General features: G+C 47.4%; 1 protein-coding gene across 2 annotated transcripts in view; it reads right to left on the reverse strand.

Annotated features, from left to right (window-relative positions):
- Window positions 1-9443: 9443 nt before the first annotated feature.
- Window positions 9444-27856, reverse strand: part of LOC110520844 (neuronal acetylcholine receptor subunit alpha-7) — a 28455-nt gene continuing 10042 nt past the window's right edge. For both annotated transcript variants that reach the window (XM_036967794.1, XM_036967789.1), the window contains exons 5-10: window positions 22902-22981; window positions 20815-20982; window positions 20473-20667; window positions 19105-19191; window positions 18923-19032; window positions 9444-10669 (exon numbers count right to left, since the gene is read on the reverse strand). In XM_036967794.1, the coding sequence (XP_036823689.1) occupies window positions 9809-10669; window positions 18923-19032; window positions 19105-19191; window positions 20473-20667; window positions 20815-20982; window positions 22902-22981 (1501 nt within the window). In that variant the 3' untranslated portion in view covers window positions 9444-9808. The remainder of the gene's footprint in view (window positions 10670-18922; window positions 19033-19104; window positions 19192-20472; window positions 20668-20814; window positions 20983-22901; window positions 22982-27856) is intronic.

Below are 27856 nucleotides of genomic sequence, written 5' to 3' on the forward strand. Positions count from 1 at the left end.
CTTTGGTGTCTCCAACTCTAATCTCAATTACCTAGTTTCTAGTGCACTTATGCCCAAGAATGGAAAGTGTGTGTGTGTGGGGGGGCACTTGGCACCAGTCTGTGATTGTGTTTGTCAATCGATTATTTCATTGATAAACACCCTGGTAGATATCAGGTGATGACGAGATAATAATGTATTGTTCCACTGAACCCAAATGCAATCTAAGATAAGTAGGTTTTCTGCTGCACCCAGAATGGACCATTTACACTATTACACCATTTTCTACGCATCTTAAATCAGAATGGACCATTTACACTATTACACCATTTTCTACGCATCTTAAATCAGAATGGACCATTTACACTATTACACCATTTTCTACGCATCTTAAATCAGAATGGACCATTTACACTATTACACCATTTTCTACGCATCTTAAATCAGAATGGACCATTTACACTATTACACCATTTTCTACGCATCTTAAATCAGAATGGACCATTTACACTATTACACCATTTTCTATGCATCTTAAATCAGAATGGACCATTTACACTATTACACAATTTTCTACGCATCTTAAATCAGAATGGACCATTTACACTATTACACCATTTTCTACGCATCTTAAATCAGAATGGACCATTTACACTATTACACCATTTTCTACGCATCTTAAATCAGAATGGACCATTTACACTATTACACCATTTTCTACGCATCTTAAATCAGAATGGACCATTTACACTATTACACCATTTTCTACGCATCTTAAAATCAGAATGGACATATTACCACCCCCAGCTGCTCTCTCTCTTCCTCTCTCTCTCTTCCTCTTATCTGCCTTTCCTCCCCCTCTTTCTCTTTTCCTCTAATGAGAGTGGCAAGACAATTATCCGCTGGACAGAAAGTGTCTCCTTATCGACCCACAGAGAGCCATCTACAACCACTAATCAAGCCGTATTGATTAGAGGGGGTGTTGATATCACATACCACTATCTGACTGACAAAGAGAGACACTATATATACACTCTGTTTTGAAACACTGACTTGAAAAGTTGTGTCTCAACTCTGAACAGAAAAGATTCAGTTGATATGTCTTTGGGTCCTTTAGCCCAGGAGAAATCCAACCTGAACGTCCCTATAACATGGCTAGAACAGATTTTAAATGCGACTATAAATCATTATTTATCTTCATTCTTTTCCCTCTTTTCTTATTTTCCAACTGAGCAGACACAAAATCTGACAGCATTGCACAAAGAGGTGGGTGTGTGTGGGTGGATGCATCCCTGTGCAAATGTGTGAACTGCGACAGGACAGAGGACTTGCTGCAGTCACATCCTGGCACTGTTACTAGTGGTCCTGTGTGTGTGCATGTTCACATCTGCATGTACAGTGCCTTCAGAAAGTATTCACATTCCTTGACTTTTCCCACATCTTGTTACATTACAGCCTTATTCTAAAATGTATTAAATAGAGATTGTTTTGTCACTGGCCTACTCATTGCCCCATTTATCCATTATTTTACCAGGTACGTTCACTGAGAACACATTCTCATTTGCAGCAAAGACCTGGGGAATAGTTACAGGGGAGAGGAGGGGATGAATGAGCCAATTGTAAACTGGGGATTATTAGGTGACTGTGATGGTTTGAGGGCCAGATTGGGAATTTAGCCAGGACACAGGGGTTAACACCCCTACTCTTACAATAAGTACCATGGGATCTTTAATGACCTCAGAGAGTCAGGACACCCGTTTAACGTTCCATCCAAAAGTCCAGCAGGATCTGGTCTCCCATCCAGGAACTGACCAGGACCAAACCTGCTTAACTTCAGAAGCAAGCCAGCAGTGGTATGCAGGGTGGTATGCTGCTGGCCTGAATAACATCAAATAGGAATGATGTTTTTCCAAATTTTTAGGAGTAAACATGTTCTTAACAATTCACATAAGTTGCGTGGACTCACTCTGTGTGGGATAATAGTGTTTTAACACAGTTTCTGAATAACTACCTCCCCTCTGTACCCCACACACACAATTATATTTAAGGTCCTTCGTTCGACCAATGAATTTAAAACACAGATTCAACCACAAAGACCAAGGAGGTTTTCCAATGCCTCATAGAGAAGGGCACCTATTGGTAGAAGGGTAAAAAATTTAAAAAGTTGACATTTGTATTTATTGAGGCTCCCCATTAGCTGCTGCCAAAGCAGCAGCTTCTCCTTCTGGGTTCCAGAACATTAAGATAGTTATATACAATCAAAAATATGACATTACATTTCATTACACTGTTCACAACATATTAAGTGTGTTCCCTCAGGTCACTACTCTACTATCACATATCTAGAATAAAAAATCCATGTGTACGTGTGTGTGTTATCATGTGTCTGTATCTTCACAGCCCCCGTTGTTCCATAAGGTGTATTTTTATCTGTTTTTTATTAATCTAATCCTACTGCTTGCATCAGTTACCTGATGTGGAATAGAGTTGTAGCCATGGTTCCATGTACCGTAGTACCGTGTGCCTCGCATTGTCTGTTCTGGACTTTGAATATCCCTTTGAGCAGGGTGAAATCATTAATTACACTTTGGATGGTGTATCAATACACCCAGTCACTACAAAGATACAGGCGTCCTCAGTTGGTGGAGAGGAAGGAAATCATTCAGGGATTTCACCATGATGACAATGGCGACTTTAAAACAGTTAGAGTTTAATGGCTGTGATAGGAAAAAACTGAGGATGGATAAACAACATTGTAGATACTCCACATACTCCATAAGAAGGAAGCCTGTACAGAATACAATTTTCCAAAACAAGCATCCTGTTTGCAACAAGCTGCTTAATTAATACTGCAAAAATGGATGGTGGCAAAACAATTAACTTTTTGTCCTGAATGTTTGGGGCAAATCCAATACAACACATTACTGGGGACGGGTGGTTCAGGAGAAAAACAGAAACTGAATGGAGCTAAGCACAGGAAAAATCCTAGAGGAAAACCTGGTTCAGTCTGCTTTCCACCAGACACTGAGAGATGAATTCACCTTTCAGCAGGATAATAACCTAAAACACATGGCCAAATATACTCACAGCTCTTAGAGACTTACCCAGAGAGACTCACAGCTCTTAGAGGCTTACCCAGAGAGACTCACAGCTCTTAGAGACTACACAGAGAGACTCACAGCTCTTAGAGACTACCCAGAGAGACTCACAGCTCTTAGAGACTACCCAGAAAGACTCACAGGTCTTAGAGGCTTACCCAGAGAGACTCACAGCTCTTAGAGACTTACCCAGAGAGACTCACAGCTCTTAGAGACTTACCCAGAGAGACTCACAGCTCTTAGAGACTTACCCAGAGAGACTCACAGCTCTTAGACACTTACCCAGAGAGACTCACAGCTATTAGAGACGTACCCAGAGAGACTCACAGCTCTTAGAGACTACCCAGAGAGACTCACAGCTCTTAGAGACGTACCCAGAGAGACTCACAGCTGTAATCAAACCCAGAGAGACTCACAGCTCTTAGAGACTTACCCAGAGAGACTCACAGCTGTAATCAAACATGTTTTCACTTTGTCATTATGTTTGTAAATGGGTGAGAAAATGTATTTTGAATTCAGGGTGTAACACAACAAAATGTGGAAGAAGTCAAGGTGATTGAATTCTTTCTGAAGGCACTGTATGTGTTTAACCTTTTTTTCTCTGTCCACTCAATAAGGCCCTGTCTCGCTCATAATGCTACATTGAAGCTGTTTAGTCCTGCTGTCAGATATAGAATCGCCAATCACCCTCTCCCCCGCCCCCTCCTCCATTAATTCTTATGGCTGCAGGGGCAGTATTGAGTAGCTTGGATGAAAGGTGCACAGAGGTGCCCATATTCAACGGCCTGCTCCTCAGTCATAGTCGCAAATATTTGCATATTATTATTAGTATTGTATAGAAAACACTCTGAAGTTTCTAAAACGGTTTGAATTATGTCTGTGAGTATAACAGAACTCACAGAAATTCCACTTCCTGTTTTTTTTCTGGGGGTGGCAGATTTTCAACCCAGCTCGCATTGAAATTACAGCGAGATATTGTCACGCCCTGACCATAGTTTACTTTGTATTTTCTATGTTTTGATTGGTCAGGGTGTGATCTGAGTGGGCATTCTATGTTTCATGTCTTGTTTGTCTATTTCTATGTTCAGCCTGATATGGTTCTCAGTCAGAGGCAGGTGTTCATTATTGTCTCTGATTGGGAACCATATTTAGGTAGCCTGGGGTTCACTGTGTGTTTGTGGGTGATTGTTCCTGTCTATGTGTTTTCACCAGATAGGCTGTTTAGGTTTTCGTTACGTTCATCACGTTCTTTATTTTTGTAGTGTTTGTATTGATTCGTGTTTTACGTTTGTTAATTAAAACATGGATCGCAATCTACACGCTGCATTTTGGTCCGACTCTCCTTCTCACGAAGAAAACCGTTACAGAATCACCCACCACCAACGGACCAAGCAGCGTGTCAACAGGCAGGAGCAGCGCGAGGAGACGCGCAATAAGGACTTCTGGACATGGGAGGAAATCCTCGACGGGAGAGGACCCTGGGCTAAACCAGGGGAGTGTAGCCGCCCAAAGGTGCAGCAGGAGAAGAAGCAGCAGGAGCAGCTGCAGTGGGAGAGGCTGCACCACCTGGAGAAATGGACATGGGAGGAAGAACTGGACGGTAAAGGACCCTGGGCTCAGCCTGGAGAATATCGCCGCCCCAAGGAGGAACTGGAGGCGGCGAAAGCTGAGAGGCGCAGATATGAGGAGGCAGCACGACGTAGCGGATGGAAGCCTGAGAGGCAGCCCCAAAAATTTCTTGGGGGGGGGGCTAACAGGGAGTATGGCTACGCCAGGTAGGAGACCTGGGCAGACTCCCTGTGCTTACCGGGGGGCTAGAGAGACCGGACAGGCACCGTGTTATGCAGTGGTGCGCACGGTTACCCGGTGCGGTATATTCCAGCTCCACGTGTCTGCCGGGCTAGATTGAGCGTCGAGCCTAATGCCATGAAGCCGGCTCTACGCAGCTGGTCCCCAGTGCGTCTCCTTGGGCCGGTTTACATGGCACCAGCCTTGCGCTCGGTTTCTCCGGTTCGCCTGCATAGTCCAGTGCGGGCTATTCCACCTCGCCGCACTGGCAGGGCGACCGTGAGCATTCAACCAGGTAAGGTTGGGCAGGCTCGGTGCTCAAGAGCTCCAGTGCGCCTGCACGGTCCGGTTTTTCCAGTACCACCTCCACACCCCAGCCCTCCGGTAGCAGCTCCCCGCACCAGGCTTCCTGTGCGTGTCCTCGGCCCAGTACCACCAGTGCCAGCACCACGCATCAGGCCTACAGTGCGCCTCGCCTGTCCAGCGCTGCCAGAGCCTCCCTTCTCTTCAGCGCTGTCGGAGTCTCCTGCCTGTTTAGCGCTGTTAGAGCCTGCCTTCTCTACAGCGCTGCCGGAGTCTCCCGCCTGTTCAGAACTGCCAGTTAGCATAGAGCTGCCAGTTAGCATAGAGCTGCCAGTTAGCATAGAGCTGCCAGTTAGCATAGAGCTGCCAGTTAGCATAGAGCTGCCAGTTAGCTTAGAGCTGCCAGTCTGCAAGGAGCTGCCAGTCTGCAAGGAGCTGCCAGTCTGCATAGAGCTGCCAGTCTGCATGGAGCTGCCAGTCTGCAGGATGCCGCCAAAGCTGCCAGTCTGCAGGATGCCGCCAAAGCTGCCAGTCTGCAAGGAGCCGCCAGAGCTGCCAGTCTGCAAGGAGCCGCCAGAGCTGCCAGTCTGCAAGGAGCCGCCAGAGCTGCCAGTCTGCAAGGAGCCGCCAGGGCCGCCAGTCAGCATGGAGCAGCCAGGGCCGCCAGTCAGCATGGAGCAGCCAGGGCCGCCAGTCAGCATGGAGCAGCCAGGGCCGCCAGTCAGCATGGAGCAGCCAGTCAGCATGGAGCAGCCAGAGCTACCAGTCATCATGGAGCAGCCAGAGCAGTCTGCCAGCATGGAGCAGCCAGAGCTGTCAGTCAGCATGGAGCAGCCAGAGCAGCCAGTCTGTGTCGACCAGTCTCTTCCAGATCTGCCAGTCGTCCAGACTCTTCCAGATCTGCCAGTCGTCCAGACTCTTCCAGATCTGCCAGTCGACCAGACTCTTCCAGATCTGCCAGTCGACCAGACTCTTCCAGATCTGCCAGTCGCCCAGACTCTTCCAGATCTGCCAGTCGACCAGACTCTTCCAGATCTGCCAGTCGACCAGACTCTTCCAGATCTGCCAGTCGACCAGACTCTTCCAGATCTGCCAGTCGTCCAGACTCTTCCAGATCTGCCAGTCGTCCAGACTCTTCCAGATCTGCCAGTCGTCCAGACTCTTCCAGATCTGCCAGTCGTCCAGACTCTTCCAGATCTGCCAGTCGTCCAGACTCTTCCAGATCTGCCAGTCGTCCAGACTCTTCCAGATCTGCCAGTCGACCAGATTCTCCCAGATCTGCCAGTCGTCCAGATTCTCCCAGATCCGCCAGTCAGCCAGGATCTTCCGGATCCGCCAGTCAGCCAGGATCTTCCAGAACCGCCAGCCAGCCAGGATCTGCCGGATCTAACCACCTGCCTGAGCTTCTTCTCAGTGCTGAGCTTCTTCTCAGTGCTGAGCTTCCTCTCAGGGCTGAGCTACCCATCTGTCCCGAGTTACCTCTGTCCCGAGCTGTCCCTCTGTCCCATGTTATCATTGTGGTGGGTAACCTATTTAGGGACGTTTAGGAGGGGGATTAAAACTGTCATGGAGTGGGGTCCACGTCCAGCGCCAGAGCCGCCACCGCGGACAGATGCCCACCCAGACCCTCCCCTATAGGTTCAGGTTTTGCGGCCGGAGTCCGCACCTTGGGGGGGGGGTACTGTCACGCCCTGACCATAGTTTACTTTGTATTTTCTATGTTTTGATTGGTCAGGGTGTGATCTGAGTGGGCATTCTATGTTTCATGTCTTGTTTGTCTATTTCTATGTTCAGCCTGATATGGTTCTCAGTCAGAGGCAGGTGTTCATTATTGTCTCTGATTGGGAACCATATTTAGGTAGCCTGGGGTTCACTGTGTGTTTGTGGGTGATTGTTCCTGTCTATGTGTTTTCACCAGATAGGCTGTTTAGGTTTTCGTTACGTTCATCACGTTCTTTATTTTTGTAGTGTTTGTATTGATTCGTGTTTTACGTTTGTTAATTAAAACATGGATCGCAATCTACACGCTGCATTTTGGTCCGACTCTCCTTCTCACGAAGAAAACCGTTACAGATATGGATGAGTTTTCACTTCCTATGCCTTCCACTAGATGTCAACAGTCAATAGAACTTTGTCTGATGACTCTAATGTGAATGGGGGTCGAATGAGACAGGAAATAGTCACCACTGCCACGAGTTGACCATGCTTCACCATGCGCGTTCACAGGGGAAGCACCTGCATTCCACCAGTCATCTGAAGTCATTCTAATTCTTTGGTTGAAAAGTTATTCAAGATGTATGTAACCAACATTCTAAAGATTGATTCAGTACATCGTTTGATATGCTTCTACTGACTGTTACGGTACTTTTGGACATTTTGTCATGGTATACTGGACGCGCTTTCTGACTTTGGAATTGTTTACCAAACACGCTAACCAAAGTAGCTAATTAGACATAAATAACGGACATTTTCTAACAAATCAAGCATTTATTGTGGACCTGGGATTCCTAGGACTGCATTCTGATGAAGTTCATCAAAGGTAAGGAAACATTTATCATGTATTTTCTGGTTTCTGTTGACTCCAACATGGCGGCTAATTTGGCTTCTGTTCTGAGTGCTGTCTCAGATTATTGCATGTGTTGCTTTTTCCGTAAACTTTAAAAAAAATCTGACACAGCGGTTGCATTAAGGAGAGGTATATCTATAAATCCATGTGTATAACTTGTATTATCATCTACATTTATGATGAGTATTTCTGTTGAAACGATGTGGCTATGCAAAATCACTTGATGTTTTTGGAACTAATGAATCTAATAAGCCAATGTAAACTCAGATTTTTTGATATAAATATGAACTTTATCAAACAAAACATGCATGTATTGTGTAACATGAAGTCCTATGAGTGTCATCTGATGAAGATAATTCAAGGTTAGTAATTAATTTTATCTTTATTTCTGCTTTTTGTGAATGCTATATTTCGCTGGAAAATGGCTGTGCTAATTGTGGTTTGGTGGAGACTTAACATAATCGTTTGTAGTGCTTTCGCTGAAAAGCCTATTTGAAATCGGACACTTTGGTGGGGTTAACAACAAGATTACCTTTAAAATGATATAAACACATGTATGTTTTAGGAATTGTAATTATGAGATTTCTGTGGTTTGAATTTGGCGCCCTCTATTTTCACTGGTAGTTGTCATATCGATCCCGGTATTGGGATTGCAGCCATAACAAGTTCTAATGACCAATCAGTAAAAACTCTGTTTCTCTACCACTTGCGATGTCAGCACCCACCTCTACCCCCTCCCCCCCTTCTCCCCTCTACATCTCTCTGCATCTCTCTCTCGTCCTCTCCCTATCTCACAATGCATCACTCAATCGCTCTGCCTATCTCTATCCCATATCACTCTCTGCCTCTGCCTCTCTCTCTCTGCCTCTGTCTCTCTCTCCCTCTGTATCTCTCCCTCTCCTTCCCTTTTTCCACCTCTCCCTCTGCATCTCTCCTTCTCCTTCCTCTACCTCTCCCTCTGCATCTCTCCCTCTCCTTCCCTTCCTCCACCTCTCCCTCTGCATCTCTCCCTCTCCTTCCCTTCCTCCACCTCTCCCTCTGCATCTCTCCCTCTCCTTCCCTTCCTCCACCTCTCCCTCTGCATCTCTCCCTCTCCTTCCCTTCCTCCATCTCTCTCCCTCTGCATCTCTCCCTCTCCTTCCCTTCCTCCACCTCTCCCTCTGCATCTCTCCCTCTGCATCTTCGATCGGAGGGACACCGTCCAGAAAAGACATAGAAAAGTAGAAAATAAGATTATTTATTTTGAGATGCAAAACGTAGACTGACATCTATTGTAGTTCCTCTAGACAGTCTCTCAACAACCAGTTATGTTTTATTTATTAGTGGGTGTTCGTGTGTGTGTATGGTTCTTTTGTTTGAAGCAGAGCTGAGCTGAGCTGAAGCCACAGAACCTGGTGCCAGCCCAATATGACTTCTGTCCCCTCTCTGTCCAGTTCCCATCATCACACATATCACATTCATTAACAAATGGCCAAAGGACAAAAACATCATCATCAGTGAAGGAATTGACACATAACTCCCTACATTAGCCAAACTGGGCATGAAGACCCGGAAAACAGAAGACATGCACAGTAATTGCACAGAATTTAAATTCAATATCATAATACAAATTCTAAATTATGGAATTCAAATACAATTTATGTTCCCACTGAAATTGCTCCATAGTCTCCCACTCCCTTTCTGGGGGGGGGGGGGGGGGGGGGGGGGGGGGGGGGGGGGGGTCCGGGGGCATGCTCCCCCGGGATGTTTGTTAAATATATTTTTTAGGACTGTTAAATGGTCACTTCTGGTGACTTTTTAAAAGGACATTCTACAAAATGTCTCTTTAAAATAATTATAACCTGTAGCCCAACTGATGCAGCATAGCAGCTTTAAATAAGCTTAAGCATGGGTTTGCCAATCTCCATTTACCCCAAATGAAAATCCCCAAAGTCTCTGAATGCATCAAATGCAATAAATATGCGTTATAACTTGTCAATCTGATCTTAAAAGCACATCTTGGCAGAAATATGGATATATGTTGTTGTTGTTTTTTTGAGTGGTGGCAACAATTTAGAAGCAGCGGGGCTCCTTCTCAGAAGAAGTCCTTGGAGGCGGCCTCTGCAAAGTTGGGTGCGGCCATGAGGATTGCAATGGTACAAATTATGTTGAACACACTGAACCCCACCAGACACAGACGGTCAATGACCACTGCTGCAAACTGCCACTTCTCCGCCACGCTCACCCTGCGGTCCTGCTCACGGAGACCCTCGGCCAGGAACCGCACCTCCACCAGCAGGGCCTGGAGCTGGGCCTCTGCTTCCCCAGCCTGGAACACCCTGGCCTGGGCATGGCAAGTACTTGCCCCAGCCCCATCCTCCACACAGCTGGAACCTGAGGATGAGGGGTCAGGGTCTGGAGATGTGGGGGGTTGTGAACGGGGGCTTCCCAACATTGTGGAGGAGGGTGGGTGGTGGTGGAGGATGCGGGTGTCAGAACCCCTTCTTTCTTCTCCTCCTCCTCTTCCTCCTCTCCAGGTGACAGCAGGGTCAGGTTCAGGAGGACTCTGGAAGCCCATGTATGGCAGGTGTCCATTCGGCTGAGCGTGGGGGATGGAGGGGAGATTGGGGTGTAGGTTAAGAAGGGGCTGGGGATATCGATTTGGGTTAAGGTGGATATTAGGCTGGGGGTTTGGATTATAGTTGGGATAGGACTGGAGGGTAGGGTTGGAAGGTGGGTGTGGTAGGGGCTGGCTGAGCTGGCTTAGACTGGCCTGCAGAGAGGTGAGGCTCTGGGGGAAGGTTAAGGGGGCTGGGGTGGTGGTGGTGGGAGGGGCAGAGGAGCAGGTCTTGGTCTGGGGGTTGGAGGGGCTGTGCTGGGGTGTGAGCTCACCCCACTCTTCTGGACACTTCATCCTCAGAAACCATGGAACCCACTGGAGTAGAACCAACTCAACCTGAGAGACACACACACAGTAAGTAAGTAAGTAAGTAAGTGGACCCAGTGACCTTCTGTGGCAGAACCAACTGAGAGAGGGAGAGGACACACACACAGAATACAATGCATTTGGAAAGTATTCAGACCCCTTTCCTTTTTCCACATTTTGTTATATTACAGCCTTATTCTAAATGGATTAAATAAACATTTTTCCTCATCAATCAAAACAAAATACCCCATAATGACAAAGCGAAAACAGGTATTTAGACATTTTTGAAAATGTATGAAATATAAAAAACAGAAATACCTTATTTACATAAGTATTCAGACCCTTTGTTAGGAGACTAAAAATTGAGCTCAGGTGTATCCTGTTTCCATTGATCATTCTTGAGATGTTTCTACAACTTGTTTGGAATCCACCTGTGGTAAATTAAATTAATTTGACAAGATTTGGAAAGGCACACACCAGTCTATTTAAGGTCCAGAGCAAAAACCAAGCCATGACATCGTAGGAATTGTCCGTAGAACTCAGAGACAGGATTGTGTCAAACACAGATCTGGGGAAGGATACCAAAACATTTCTGCAGCATTGAAGGTCCAAGAACACAGTGGCCTCCATCGTTCTTAAAGTGAAGAAGTTTGGAACCAGCAAGACTCTTCCTAGAGCTGCGCCCGGCCAAATTGAGCAATCGGAGGAGAAGGGCCTTGGTCAGGGAGGTGACCAAGAGCCCGATGGTCACTCTGACAGAGCTCCAGAGTTCCTCTGTGGAGATGGGAGAATACTCCAGAAGGACAACAATCTCTGCAGCACTCCACCAATCAGGCCTTTACAGTAGAGTGGCCAGACAAAGCCACACAGTAAAAGGCACACAACAGCCCACTTGGAGTTTAACAAAAAGCACCCAAAGTACTCTCAGACCATGAGCAAAATATTCTCTGGTCTGATGAAACCAAGATTGAACTCTTTGGCCTGAATGCCAAGCCTCACGTCTTGAGGAAACCTGGTACCATCCCTACATTGAAGCATGGCGGAGGCAGCATCATGCTGTGGGGGTGTTTTTCAGAGGCAGGGACTGGGAGACTAGTCAGGGTCGAGGGAAAGATGAACAGAGCAAAGTACAGAGATATCCTTTTTATTTTATTTTGATTTATTTTTCATTTTTATTTCACCTTTATTTAAACAGGTAGGCTAGTTGAGAACAAGTTCTCATTTGCAACTGCGACCTGGCCAAGATAAAGCGTAGCAATTCGACACATACAACAACACAGAGTTACACATGGAATAAACAAAACATACAGTCAATAATACAGTAGAACAAAATAAAACAAAAAGTCTATATACAGTGAGTGCAAATGAGGTAAGTTAAGGAAATAAATAGGCCATGGTGGCGAAGTAATTACAATATAGCAATTAAACACTGGAATGGTAGATCGGCAGAAGATGAATGTGCAGGTAGAGATACTGGGGTGCAAAGGAGCAAAATAAATAAATAAATAAATACCAGTATGGGGATGAGGTGGGTAGATAGATGGGCTGTTTACAGATAGGCTAAGTACAGGTGCAGTGATCTGTAAAATGCTCTGACAGCTGGTGCTTAAAGCTAGTGAGGGAGATGTGAGTCTCCAGCTTCAGAAATGTTTGCAATTCGTTCCAGTCATGGGCAGCAGAGAACTGGAAGGAAAGACGACCAAAGGAGGAATTGGCTTTGGGGATGACCAGTGAGATATACCTGCTGGAGCGCGTGCTACGAGTGGGTGCTGCTATGGTGACCAGTGAGCTGAGATAGGGCGGGGCTTTACCTAGCAGAGACTTGTAGATAACCTGTAGCCAGTGGGTTTGGCGACGACTATGAAGCGAGGGCCAACCAACGATAGCGTACAGGTCGCAATGGTGGGTAGTGTATTGGGCTTTGGTGACAAAACAGATGGCACTGTGATAGACTGCATCCAGTTTGTTGAGTAGAGTGTTGGAGGCTATTTGATAGATGACATCACCGAAGTCAAGGATCGGTAGGTTGGTCAGTTTTACGAGGGTATGTTTGGCAGCAAGAGTGAAGGATGCTTTGTTGCGATATAGGAATCCTTTTCTATATTTAATTTTGGATTGGAGATGCTTAATGTGAGTCTGGAAGGAGAGTTTACAGTCTAACCAGACACCCAGGTATTGTAGTCCACGTATTCTAAGTCAGAGCCGTCCAGAGTAGTGATGCTGGACGGGCGAGCAGGTGCGTGCAGCGATCGATTGAAAAGCATGCATTTAGTTTTACTTGCGTTTAAGAGCAGTTGGAGGCCACGGAAGGAGGGTTGTATGGCATTGAAGCTCGTCTAGAGGTTGGTTAACACAGTGTCCATGGAGGGGCCAGAAGTATACAGAATGGTGTCGTCTGTGTAGAGGTGGATCAGAGAATCACCAGCAGCAAGAGCAACATCATTGATGTATACAGAAAAGAGAGTCGGCCCGAGAATTGAACCCTGTGGCACACCCATAGAGACTGTCAGAGGTCCAGACAACAGGCCCTCCGATTTGACACACTGAACTCTATCAGAGAAGTAGTTGGTAAACCAGGCGAGGCAATCATTTGAGAAAGCAAGGCTGTCGAGTCTGCCAATAAGAATGTGGTGATTGACAGAGTCGAAAGCTTTGTCCAGGTCGATGAATACGGCTGCACAGTAATGTCTCTTATCGATGGCGGTTAGGATGTCGTTTAGAACCTTGAGCGTGGCTGAGGTGCACCCATGACCAGCTCTGAAACCAGATTGCATAGCGGAGAAGGTATGGTGTGATTCGAAATGGTCAGTAATCTGTTTGTTAACTTGGCTTTCGAAGACCTTAGAAAGACAGGGTAGGATAGATATAGGTCTGTAGCAGTTTGGGTCTAGAGTGTCACACCCTTTGAAGAGGGGGATGACCGTGGCAGCTTTCCAATCTTTGAGAATCTCAGACGATACGAAAGAGAGGTTGAACAGGCTAGTAATAGGGGTTGCAACAATTTCGGCAGATAATTTTAGAAAGAGAGGGTCCAGATTGTCTAGCCCGGCTGATTTGTAGGGGTCCAGATTTTGCAACTCTTTCAGAACATCGGCTATCTGGATTTGGGTAAAGGAGAAATGGTGGGGGCTTTGGCGGGTTGCTGTGGAGGGTGCCGGGCAGTTGACCGGTGTAGGGGTAGCAATGTGGAAAGCATGGTCAGCCGTAGAGAAATGCTTATTGAAATTCTCAATTATAGCGGATTTATCGGTGGTGACAATGTTTCCTAGCCTCAGAGCAGTGGGCAGCTGGGAGGAGGTGCTCTTATTCTACATGGACTTTACAGCGTCCCAGAACTTTTTTCAGTTAGTACTACAGGATGCAAATTTCTGTTTGAAAAAGCTTGCCTTGGGGCCTCACGGATGGCGCAGATGGCTCTGTCGTAACCGGCCGCGACCGGGAGGTCCGTGGGGCGACGCACAATTGGCCTAGCGTCGCCCGGGTTAGGGAGGGCTTGGTCGGTAGGGGTGTCCTTGTCTCATCGCGCACCAGCGACTCCTGTGGCGGGCTGGGCGTAGTGTACGCTAGCCAAGGTGGCCAGGTGCACGGTGTTTCCTCCGGCGCATTGGTGCGGCTGGCTTCCGGGTTGGATGTGCGCTGTGTTAAGAAGCAGTGCGGCTTGGTTGGGTTGTGTATCGGAGGACGCATGACTTTCAACCTTCGTCTCTCCCGAGCCCGTACGGGAGTTGTAGCGATGAGACAAGATAGTAGCTACTACAACAATTGGATACCACAAAATTGGGGAGAAAAAGGGGTAAAATAAAAAAAAGAAAAAAAAAAAAAAGAAAAAGCTTGCCTTAACTTTTCTAACTGCCTGTGTATATTTGTTCCTAACTTCCCTGAAAAGTTGCATATAACGGGGGCTATTCGATGCTAATGCAGAACGCCAAAGGATGTTTTTGTGCTGGTCAAGGGCAGACCGGTCTGGCGTGAACCAAGGACTATATCTATTCCTAGTTCAACATTTTGGGGCATGAGGGGCATGCTTATTTAAGATGGTGAGGAAGGCACTTTTAAAGAATAGCCAGGCATCATCTACCGACGGGACGAGGTCAATGTCATTCCAGGATACCCCGGCCAGGTCGATTAGAAAGGTCTGCTCGCAGAAATGTTTCAGGGAGCGTTTGACAGTGATGAGGGGTGGTCGTTTGGTCGCAGACCCATTACGGATGCAGGCAATGAGGCAGTGATCGCTGAGATCTTGATTGAAAACAGCAGAGGTGTATTTGGAGGGCGAATTAGTTAGGATGACATCTATGAGGGTGCCCGTGTTTACTGATTTGGGGTTGTACCTGGTAGGTTCATTGATAATTTGTGTGAGAGTGAGGGCATCAAGCGTAGTTTGTAGGATGGCCGGGGTGTTAAGCATGTCCCAGTTTAGGTCACCTAGTAGCACAATCTCAGAAGATAGATGATGGGAAATCAGTTCACATATAGTATCGAGGGCACAGCTGGGGGCAGAGGGAGGTCTATAGCAAGCGGCAAAAGTGAGAGACTTGTTTCTGGAAAGGTGAATTTTTAGAAGATGAAGCTCAAATTGTTTGGGTACAGACTTAGCCTGCAGAATTTTGTATTACTTTCTATCTTTTCAGTAGATTGCAACACCGCCCCCTTTGGCAGTTCTATCTTGGCGGAAAACGTTATAGTTAGCAATGGAGATTTCAGGGGTTTTGGTGGTTTTCCTAAGCCAGGATTCAGACATGGCTAAGACATCTGGGTTGGCTGAGTGTGCTAAAGCAGTGAGTAAAACAAGCTTAGGGAGTAGGCTTCTAGTGTTAACATGCATGAAACCAAGGCTTTTACGTTTACAGAAGTCAACAGATGAGAGCACCTGGGGAGTGGGAGTGGAGCTAGGCACTGCAGGACCTGGATTAACCTTTTTGGGGAATAATCAGAATGGAATGGTAACATAGGTAAGATGTTTTATATTCATCATATGTTTGTAAGTTACTTCTCATCAGAATGTTATTTTTGTATAATACTGTGGCGGGGTTGCAGTATCTGTTCTATGTCAAGACTAAGTTGCTTGGGCCGGAGAGAGGGGAGAGGTCAAGAGTATCTCTTGGCTCCACAATGTCTGTGTGCCAGTCAGTGTGTCACTGTGATCTTGTCAAGATCGGATGGATTTGATATATGCCTGTTGAAATGGAGGATTGGTTTATGGTTCTGAGTTTGAGTAAAGAACATGTTTTAGGAGACAAAGCTGAACGATGAATTATGCCTATGCTGTCTTATCCTGTGTGTGTCTTTGCTATAAAGGATCTCAGTTGAAATGTGGAAGGGACTCTCAGAGAATTCATTGATAGACACTGAATTGATCTGAGAGTCACAGGGTTGTGATAGAGCTCATATAATTAAAAATGGACTTTGTGATAACTAACTCTGACTTGTGTGTGGTTTGCTCTCATGATTTGGTAAATAGAAGAAATTTCCACGACAACCTCCACATCACCAGAGGAACAGAGGAGAAGTAGGATAAGGGTACGGCTAAAGACTATATGAACTGGCCGTCTAGCACGTTCAGAACAGAGTGTAAAGGAGCAGGTTTCTGGGCACGATAGCATAGATTCAAGGCATAGTGTACAGACAAAGGTAAGGTAGGATGTGAGTACATTGGAGGTAAACCTAGGCATTGAGTAATGAAGAGAGAGACATAGTCTCTAGAGATGTTTAAACCAGGTGATGTCATCGCATATGTAGGAGGTGGAACAACATGGTTGGTTAAGGCATATTGAGCAGGGCTAGAGGCTCTACAGTGAAATAAGACAGTAATCACTAACCAGGACAGTAATGGACAAGGCATATTGATATTAGAGAGAGACATGCGTAGCCAAGTGAAAATGAGGGTCCAGTGAGTGGTTGGGCTGGCTGGGAACACAGCGATTCAGACAGTTAGCAGGCTAACAAGCTAACAAGCTATCCTTGATGAAAACCTGCTCCAGAGCGCTCAGGACCTCAGACTGGGTCAAAGGTTCACCTTTCAACAGGACAATGACCCTAAGCACACAGCCAAGGCAACACAGAAGTGGCTTCAGGACAAGTCTCTGAATGTCCTTGAGTGGCCCAGCCAGAGCCCGGACTTGAACCCGATCGAACATCTCTGGAGACACCTGAAAATAGTTGTGCAGCGACACTCCACATCCAACCTAACAGAGCTTAAGAGGATCTGCAGAGAAGAATGAGTAGAATGAGAGAAACTCCCCAAATACAGGTGTGCAAGCTTGTAGCGTCATACCCAAGAAGACCAAAGGCTATAATTGCTGATAAAGGTGCTTCAACAAAGTACTGAGTAAAGGGTCTGAATACTTGTGTAAATGTCATATTTCATTTTTTATATATATATACACTGCTCAAAAAAATAAAGGGAACACTAAAATAACACATCCTAGATCTGAATGAATGAAATATTCTTATTAAATACTTTTTTCTTTACATAGTTGAATGTGCTGACAACAAAATCACACAACAATTATCAATGGAATTATCAACCCATGGAGGTCTGGATTTGGAGTCACACTCAAAATTAAAGTGGAAAACCACACTACAGGCTGATCCAACTTTGATGTAATGTCCTTAAAACAAGTCAAAATGAGGCTCAGTAGTGTGTGTGGCCTCCACGTGCCTGTATGACCTCCCTACAACGCCTGGGCATGCTCCTGATGAGGTGGCGGATAGTCGCCTGAGGGATCTCCTCCCAGACCTGGACTAAAGCATCCGCCAACTCCTGGACAGTCTGTGGTGCAGGAGTGGATGGAGCGAGACATGATGTCCCAGATGTGCTCAATTGGATTCAGGTCTGGGGAACGGGCGGGCCAGTCCATAGCATCAATGCCTTCCTCTTGCAGGAACTGCTGACACACTCCAGCCACATGAGGTCTAGCATTGTTTTGCATTAGGAGGAACCCAGGGCCAACCGCACCAGCACATGGTCTCACAAGGGGTCTGAGGATGTCATCTCGGTACCTAATGGCAGTCAGGCTACCTCTGGCGAGCACATGAAGGACTGTGCACCCCCCCAAAGAAATGCCACCCCACACCATGACTGACCCACCGCCAAACCGGTCATGCTGGAGGATGTTGCTGGCAGGCAGCAGAACGTTCTCCACGGCGTCTCCAGACTCTGTCACATCTGTCACGTGCTCAGTGTGAACCTGCTTTCATCTGTGAAGAGCACAGGGCGCCAGTGGTGAATTTGCCAATCTTGGTGTTCTCTGGCAAATGCCAAACATCCTGCACGGTGTTGGGCTGTAAGCACAACCCCCACCTGTGGACATCGGGCCCTCATACCACCCTCATGGAGTCTGTTTCTGACCGTTTGAGCAGACACATGCACATTTGTGGCCTGCTGGAGGTCATTTTGCAGGTCTCTGGCAGTACTCCTCCTGCTCCTCCTTGCACAAAGGTGGAGGTAGCAGTCCTGCTGCTGGGTTGTTGCCCTCCTACGGCCTCCTCCACGTCTCCTGATGTACTGGCCTGTCTCCTGGTAGCGCCTCCATGCTCTGGACACTACGCTGACAGACACAGCAAACCTTCTTGCCATGGCTCGCATTGACGTGCCATCCTGGATGAGCTGCATTACCTGAGCCACTTGTGTGGGTTGTAGACTCCGTCTCATGCTACCACTAGAGTGAAAGCACCGCCAGCATTCAAAAGTGACTAAAACATCAGACAGGAAGCATAGGAACTGAGAAGTGGTCTGTGGTCCCCACCTGCAGAACCACTCCTTTATTGGGGGTGTCTTGCTAATTGCCTATAATTTCCACCTGTTGTCTATTCCATTTGCACAACAGCATGTATTGTATTGTCAATCAGTGTTGCTTCCTAAGTGGACAGTTTGATTTCACAGAAGTGTGATTGACTTGGAGTTACATTGTGTTGTTTAAGTGTTCCCTTTATTTTTTTGAGCAGTGTATATACATTTGCAAACATTTCTAAAAACCTGTTTTTGCTTTGTCATTATTGGGTATTGTATGCAGATTGATGGGAAAAAACGATTTAATCAATTTTCGAATAAGGCTGTAACGTAAAAAAATGTTGAAAACGTAAAGGGGTCTGAATACTTTCTGAATGCACTGTAAAGTAAGTAGATAAGAGGAACCAGGGAATGTACTGCAGCAGAAAAGACTGCACCTGATAGAAGAGGACAGGACACACACAAGGTGCAGACATTCACAGATATGAGAGGAACACACACAGACAGTCACAGACACACGTCATAATCAGTAGACAGACAGAGAGCCTCACCCATTGAGGCATGTCTCCACTGTTGGGGTCGTGGTGATGGTACTGAAGTACAACTACAGTCGCCACCACTGACATCCCTACGGTAACCATGGTACTCACAAAATACTGACCTAGGATGGAGACACAGTATTATAGTACACGTATACAGAGACATACACCCACACACACACACATTCACTGACCTATCAGTGGTATGCAGTCTGAGGTAGCTGGCATAATCTCAGCCACAAGCAACATGAAGAAAGTCTGAGAGAGAAGAATTGTAATGCCTGGAGAGAGAAATGGGGAAAAGGATATTATTACACTGGGAAATACAGCAATACTTGTGGGTAGTAGTACAATTCTCCAAATCTCTGCCAACTCACCCCACCCATCCATCTCTCCACCATCTCTGTCCTTCCCCTCCACACTCTCCTTCTCTCTCCCCATCTCTGTCCCTCTGCTACGGTCCCCACCCCTCTTCTCTCCCTCTATCACTGTCCCTCACCTCCCCGCCCCTTCTCTCCCTCTATCACTGTCCCTCACCTCCCCACACCTTCTTTCCCTCTATCACTGTCCCTCACCTCCCCGCACCTTCTTTCCCTCTATCACTGTCCCTCACCTCCCCGCCACTTCTCTCCCTCTATCACTGTCCCTCACCTCCCCGCCCCTTCTCTCCCTCTATCACTGTCCCTCCCCTCCCCGCACCTTCTTTCCCTCTATCACTGTCCCTCACCTCCCCGCACCTTCTTTCCCTCTATCACTGTCCCTCACCTCCCCGCCCCTTCTCTCCCTCTATCACTGTCCCTCACCTCCCCGCCCCTTCTCTCCCTCTATCACTGTCCCTCACCTCCCCGCCCCTTCTCTCCCTCTATCACTGTCCCTCACCTCCCCGCCCCTTCTCTCCCTCTATCACTGTCCCTCACCTCCCCGCACCTTCTCTCCCTCTATCACTGTCCCTCACCTCCCCGCCCCTTCTCTCCCTCCATCTCTCTCCCGCTTTCTGATTGTAAAAATCACTTGAGGTTTTCTTGGACCGCTGCAGAATTACTGACAGAGAAACAATAAGAGAGGGCAGGTACGGAGAGAGACAGAGAGAGAGAGAGAGAGAGAGAGAGAGAGAGAGAGAGAGAGAAAGCGAGAGAGAGAGAGAGAGAGAGAGAGAGAGAGAGAGAGAGAGAGAGAGAGAGAGAGAGAGAGAGACAGAGAGAGAGAGAGAGAGAGTTATACAGCAGGACCATTATCTCATCTCTAACACCTGATTTATTTTTCATCACTCTGAACTACTATTTCTTTCTCTTCTATCTTTCCCTTACACCTCATCATCTTCCCTTACACCTCATCATCTTCCCTTACACCTCATCATCTTCCCTTACACCTCATCATCTTCCCTTACACCTCATCATCTTCCCTCTTTTCATCATATTTTACACTTTCCAGCACCTTAGACCTCCCCTTTTTACCTCCAACATCTCTCCTGTCTCCATCCCTTCTCCCTTTTATACTCCTCTTCTCCCTCCCCCTGTCCTACGCCTCTCCCTCTTCCTTCTCCCTCCTCCCCCTCTCCTCACCCAGACCGATCTTCTCCCCCGATTGGGCTGGCAGTAGAAATACCAACAGTGTCAAGGAGGAGATGAGAACACAGGGGACGAGGAGGTTGAGAGCGTAGAATAGAGTTCTCCGTCGTAGGGTCACAACAAAGGTCACATCAGAGTAGGGCTCTGTACAGCACTCATAAAATATCTCATGACGATCACCTGGTACACCTACAAGAGGGGGTAGGAAAGAGGAAAGAGGAAGTGAGAGATTAGAAAATAAGAGAGAGGAGAGAGATACAAGAGGGATGGAAAAGAAGAGAGGGAGGGTAAAGGAGGAGGGACAACCTGGGTCAGGGGCAGACAGAGCTCTCTCACCCAGCAGTTCCCACTCTCCATTGGACATGTATCCTGACAGGTCAGCCTCCTGCATCTGGAGGTCCAGCAGCCAGCCGTCAAACGTCCACGAGCCAAACTTCAGCTCACAGTGCTGGACGTCAAAGGGAAACCAACGCACGTCCACTTCACACGCACTGCTGAAAATACCTGGGACAGGAAGAGAGGGGAGGGGAGATGTGGGGGAGAGGGAGTGAGAGAAGGGAAAGGGGGAGAAAATAAAATAGAGATTGAGAGAGAAGTGCATTATCAGTAGGGGAGAGTGGGGTAAGTTGAGCCATTTGTTACATTCAGCATCAAAGGAAACATAGCATTATTTCTAATAAAGATATCTACATATATTTCAGGATGTTGTGTATCACTGGAAATAATCAGAATTAATGTAAACCCTACAGTTTTGAAAACACAGCTTGTCCAAAAAAAGGCTTAACTTACCCTAAGGCCATTGGCTCGACTTACCCCAAGTCCATTGGCCCGACTTACCCCAAGGCCATTGGCCCGACTTACCCCAAGGCCATTGGCCTGACTTACCCCAAGGCCATTGGCCCGACTTACCCCAAGGCCATTGGCCCGACTTACCCCAAGGCCATTGGCCTGACTTACCCCAAGGCCATTGGCCTGACTTACCCCAAGGCAAACATTTTGACTATATTTGTCCACACAGCTACCAAGGATGTACTTTCATGCTTGTTTTAGGACCTCATGTTGAAGCTTATAGAGACCCCAACTGATGTATAGAACAATCCTTAAATGATCTACCTTGGTTTAGATATAAGCATCATGAAACATCTAACACAATATATTTGTTTGACTTGGTGAAAATACTTTTTTTGGACCTAACTTGCTTACCACTTTTTCCATGTTGTCATGACTCCCACCGAAGGTGGCTCCCCTGCCTGTTCGGATTTTGTTTTGTCTTATTGGTTGCACCTGTTCCCTGTTTCGGTTCTTGATTTATGTCTATTTAAGCCTGTTAGGTCCGCCTAGGTTTGTGAAGGATTGTTACTCTGTTGGTTGTGTTTTGTGTTTGTTTTCTCCAGACTGTTTGGTCTTGTGTTTGGGCTGGTCTGTTTTATGTTTGTTTTCTCCAGACTGTTTGGTCTTGTGTTTGGGCTGGTCTGTTTTATGTTTGTTTTCTCCAGACTGTTTGGTCCTGTGTTTGGGCTGGTCTGTTTTGTGTTTGTTTTCTCCAGACTGTTTGGTCCTGTGTTTGGGCTGGTCTGTTTTGTGTTTGTTTTCTCTGGACTGTTTGGGCTGGTCTGTTTTATGTTTGTTTTCTCCAGACTGTTTGGTCCTGTGTTTGGGCTGGTCTGTTTTATGTTTGTTTCTCCAGACTGTTTGGTCCTGTGTTTGGGCTGGTCTGTTTTATGTTTGTTTCTCCAGACTGTTTGGTCCTGTGTTTGGGCTGGTCTGTTATGTTTGTTTTCTCCAGACTGTTTGGTCCTGTGTTTGGGCTGGTCTGTTTTATGTTTGTTTCTCTGGACTGTTTGGTCCTGTGTTTGGGCTGGTCTGTTATGTTTGTTTTCTCCAGACTGTTTGGTCCTGTGTTTGGGCTGGTCTGTTTTATGTTTGTTTCTCTGGACTGTTTGGTCCTGTGTTTGGGCTGGCCTGTTTTATGTTTGTTTCTCTGGACTGTTTGGTCTTGTGTTTGGGCTGGTCTGTTTTATGTTTGTTTCTCTGGACTGTTTGGTCTTGTGTTTGGGCTGGTCTGTTTTATGTTTGTTTTCTCTGGACTGTTTGGTCCTGTGTTTGGGCTGGCCTGTTTTATGCGCCCTGTATTTTGGCGTGACCGTTTTGTGCCCGAGAATAAATTATGATTTACCAAACCCTCTGCTCTCTGCGCCTGACTCCAACCCACCACTCCTAGTAAACTCTGAAACATGTAGGTACTTCCTTCCCAGACTTCCTCCCATTTATAATTTTGATCAAATTATAAATGTTGTGTATGATTTATTAGAAACCAGCGTGGCTCAACTTACCCCACTCTCCCCTATATCTATGTTAAACTAAAATGAGAGGGGAAGGTCAGGGAAGAATAAAAAGAGAGGAAGGTTGATCTATAGACTTACCTGGAGGTAGGTACTCACAGAATCCACTGGAGTTGACCAGCACATAGCTCTTAAAGGTGGCATCAAATTTATCATGGGCACTGAGAAGGACAAAAAAGAAAGATCAGCAAGGGGTGTGTGTGTGTGTGCGCATGCGTGTACTTTAACTTAACTAGTTGCTTAATCAGCGTTATTCTCTGGGTTGAGTGAACTTCAAAATAGCATTGAAGTTGATTCAAATTAAAATATCAAGGCAACCAGCTGCCATAGGATTTCTAGTTCTCAACACTAGATTCTAGTTTGCTCAAAACCATGCCCATCATTAACATATTTCCCAGCATGCTTTATTGCAGGATGATTTTCAGAATTGTTTGTTTTAATACCTGTGTTTTTGCATTCATATTGTTTGGTTGATTAAGCTTATGCTACACAAAGACAAAAGGCCTTTTTCTAAACTAATCCAATCTATTAGTCTGGATATCTTCACTCTGGCTAGGTTCTAATAGGAATTACACAACTTTGCAAGCCAGCAATTATGTGACTTGCAGGCTTGATGTGGCCTGTAAACCAGGAGTATCCGATCACTGTGTTAGGGTATGTGATGAGTATTTTTCGGGAAGCCAGATCTTTGGTGCCGTTCACCTAAATGAGCCATTCATTTGGCTCCCAAACGGCTCTTTATTTAGTAGTGCATAAAAAAATGTGTGAAACATAAAAAATATATTTATAATTTAAAGCCTAAAATGTTCCCTACCATTATGCAGATAGTGAAATGTGAGTTCAAATACATTTTAAATGACGAAATTAGATTGCTTGGCTCTCTCCTCACTACCTACTGTTCCTGCAGTGAGGAATGAATAGCTTCAGAGAATGGTTGTCTGGAGCTCATAAAGCAGTAGTAGCAGGGAGTCAAATGAACGCCTCATTCACAGATACAATATGGTTCCAGTTCATCAAAAAGATCTGTTCAAAAAGAGCTGTTCATTTGCGAACAACTCATCACAATATGTAACGTTTTATAATGTAGCTCATAAAGCATTCACAACCTTTCACGTTGTCTAATGATTGGAGACAGGTGCAGGAATGCGTAATAGGGGGTTTATTCTCTCCACCCAAACAAAAGAGCTTCTACGAGACCCGTAAAACAAGTGCACAATAACACGTATAATGGAAGTTGAAACAACAGCACAGGTACTCACAGGACCAAGGGACATGGTAACAATAACCGACAAGGACAATGGGGAACAGAGGGCACATATATAACATACTAATCAGGGGAAATGGGAACCAGGTGTGCGTAATGAGACAAGACAGTCCGGGGTTGGCAGTAATGAATCCAGTTCAGTGACGTCTAGAAGGCTGGTGACGTAGACCCCCGAGCTGGTGAACGAAATGAGCAGCAGTACTGGGGGTTGATCCGTGACAGTATCCCTCTCCCCCGACGCACTGCACCAGCAGCGGGATGACACCGGCCTCGGGGGGCGACCACATGGACGCGGTGTGGGTCGGTCAGGGCGCCGACAGTGAAAATCCCTGGTCAGTGAAGCATTCAGGATGTCCACTACAGGAACCCAGCACCACTCCTCTGGGCCATACCCCTCCCAGTCGATGAGGTACACCCGATGAGGTACTCCCTCAATGTCCAGAGAAGGAGGCAGGGCATTACTGGGTCCAGCCTCAGACACCACTGGCCTGAGGAGAGACACATGAAAAGTCGGGTTAATGAGGTAATCAGTAGGGAATTGCAAACGGTACGCTACCTAATAAACCCTCCTCAGGACATTAAACGGCCCGACAAACCCCAGGCTCAGATTCCGGCAGGGCAGGCAGAGGGGCAGGTTCTGAGAGGAGAGCCAGACCCGGTCACCTGGAGAGAAGACAGGTGTCTCACTGTGGTGGCGATTGGCCTGTTCCTTGTGCCGATGCATGGCCCACTGGAGATGAGTGTGAGCAGCATTCCAGGTCTCCTCAGCGCGCCAAAACCACTTGTCCACCGCAGAGGCCTCGGTCTCGGATGCCAAAGCACCAGGGCCAGCTGATACCCCAACACGCAATGGAAAGGAATGAGGTTAGTGGAGGAGTGGCGGAGGGATTTCTGCACGTACGCAGGTACAAGGTAGAAAACCCGCCCACTCCCCAAGCCGGTCCTGACAGTAACGCCTCATGAACCTGCTCACTTTCTAATTGACCCTCTCCACCTGCCATTTAGCTTGAGGATGGTACCCAGAGATGAGGCTGACTGTGACCCCCAGGTTCCATGAACGCTTTCCATACATGTGAGGTGAACTGAGGGCCACGATCTGACACAATGTCCTCCGGGATCCCATAGTGCTGGAAGATGTGCGTTAAAAGACCCTCCATGGTTTGAATGGCCGACGGGAGCCCAGGCAGAGGAAGGAGGCGATAAGCTTTGGAAAACCACAACAACAAGAACGGTGGTGTTCCCCTGGGAGGGGGGGAAGGTCAGTGACAAAGTCCACCGAGAGGTGAGACCAGGGTCATTGTGGAACCGGCAGGGGAAGGAGCTTTCCATAAGGGAGGTGTCTGGGTGTCTTTGACTGAGCACAGATGGAGCAGGAAGAGATGTAAACCCGGGCGTCCCTAGCCAAGATGGGCCACCAGTACTTCTCCGTCAGGCAGGCGATGGTATGGCTTATCCCAGGATGACCCGACACAGGCGCCGTGTGCGCCCAGGAAAGGAAGCGGTCTCACACACCTGTGGACATACAGGCGTGGTTCTCCAGACACTGTGTAGGTGTGGGTTCCGTGCGCAGGGCCTGCCGTATGTTGGTGTCCATGTCCCACACCACTGGCGCGATGATACGGGATGGAGGGATGATGGGGTCTCCTCTCCCTGCCTCTCCTCTGCGTCATAGAGGCGAGACAGGGCATCCGCCTTCACGTTCTTTGAGCCTTGCCTATAAGAAAGTGAGAATTGGAACCTGGCAAAGAATAGAGCCCACCGGGCCTGTCTCGGGTTTAGCCTCTTCGCTGCCCTGATGTACTCCAGGTTGCGGTGGTCCGTCCACATCAGGAAAGGGTGTTTGGACCCCTCCAGCCAGTGCCTCCACGCCTTCAGAGCCTCCTTGATCGCCAAGAGCTCCCGGTCCCCTACTTCGTAGTTCCTCCGGGCGGGGCTCAGCTGTTTGGAGTAGAAGGAGCAGGGTAGCAGGTTTGGAGGGGTTCCGGTGCGCTGGGACAGCACTGCCGCGACTCCTACTTCGGAGGCATCCACCTCGATGATGAAGGGACGTGAAGGGTTGGGATGTGCCAGCACGGGAGCAGTGGTGAAGTGTGCCTTCAGTGTCTCGAACGCCCTCTCCGCTTCCGCCGTCCAACGAAGCTGCTGGGGACCTCCTCTCAACAGGGAGGTAAGAGGCGCGACCACCATGCTGAAGCCCCGGAAATAGTTGGCGAACCCCAGGAATCGCTGGACTGCTTTCCCAGAATTGGGGATGGGCTATGACCTGACTGCGCTGACGCATTGCTCCTCCATCTCCACTCCCTCTGTGGATATGAGATAGCCAAAAAAGGACAGGGACCGCTGGAAAAACAAACACTTCTCTTGTTTAACACATAGATTATGCTCCAACAGTCTTCCCAGCACAGACCTGACTAATGAGACATGCTGGGCGCAGTCAGCAGAATAGACCAAAATGTTGTCTATATAAACCACTATGCCCCGACCCAGCATGTCACAAAACACTTTGTTAATAAAGACCTGGAAGACTGAAAGAGCATTAGACAGGCCAAAAGGCATTTCGAGATACTCGTAATGGCCTGTGGTCGTGGAAAAGGCCGCTTTCAATTAATCGCCTGTACGAATGCGCACCAGATTGTAGGCGCTCCTCAAGTCCAGTTTCACAAAGTATTGTGCCCTGTGCGTTTGTTCGATGATGGTTGGGATGAGGGGTAAAGGATAGCTGAACTTAACGGTAATCAATACATGGGCACAGTCCCCCATCTTTCTTTTTAACAAAAAAGAAGCTTGAGGAGGCTGGTGGTGATGAAGAGGGGTGGATAACACCCTGCTGGAGGCTCTCCTGTACATAGATCTCCATGGCCTCTGTCTCTGCATAGGAGAGGGGATAGACGTGTCCTCTCGGGAGGGCTGCATCAGACAGGTCAATGGCACAGTCCCAGTCCCACGATGAGGAGGCAGGCGTGTAGCCTGGGTCTTAGAGAAAACCCGATGCAGATCCTGGTATTTCTCCGGCAACTCCACTTGAGGTGTGTGGTCCAGACTTTCCACCGTAGTGGTGTTGACAGACACAGCGAGACACCTCCCCTGACACTCCTGCGACCAACCCAGAATTCTCCCCTCGGACCAGGAAATAACAGGGTTACGCCAACTCAACCAGGGGAGACCGAAAACAATCAAAAAGGTGATAGGTTCTAAATGAGTCCCATGGGTCAGCAGAGAAACGGGAACATTGATGTGATGTATGAGACCTGTCCCTATTGGACGATTATCCAGGGCTCCCACTGGAATGGTTGACTGTAGGGCAAACAAAGGAATGCGTAATGCAGTGGCAAAAGATTGCCGGGCAGCTCCGGAATCAATCAGAGCTAACGGGAGTGAGGGGCTAGGGTATTCAGGGAATTTAATATGAAAACATACTGGTTGAGTTGACAGAAAAGGAGGGGAGATCTTACATCCTACCTGGGTTGGAGCAGGAGAATACCCTGGCTTGTCACCTCCTCGTCTATTAGTGGATAGAGGGCAGGTCAGGGAGAAATGACCCCTTTCTCCACAATAGGAGCAGAGGCCTAGATTCCTCCTTCTCCTACACTCTGCCTCGGGCAAACATGCAGAACCCACCTCCATCGGCTCTGGCCACGGAGCAGGTGTAGCAATGGGCTCCGGATTCCGTGTAGGTCTTCGTCGGGACAGCTGGAGGTTGTCCAAACGAATCGCCATGCTGTCGAGTGACAGGTTGTCATCACGGCAGGCTAACTCCATCTGTACCTCCTCC

This window comes from Oncorhynchus mykiss, chromosome 3 (assembly GCF_013265735.2).
Source record: "Oncorhynchus mykiss isolate Arlee chromosome 3, USDA_OmykA_1.1, whole genome shotgun sequence".
NCBI lineage: Eukaryota > Metazoa > Chordata > Actinopteri > Salmoniformes > Salmonidae > Oncorhynchus > Oncorhynchus mykiss.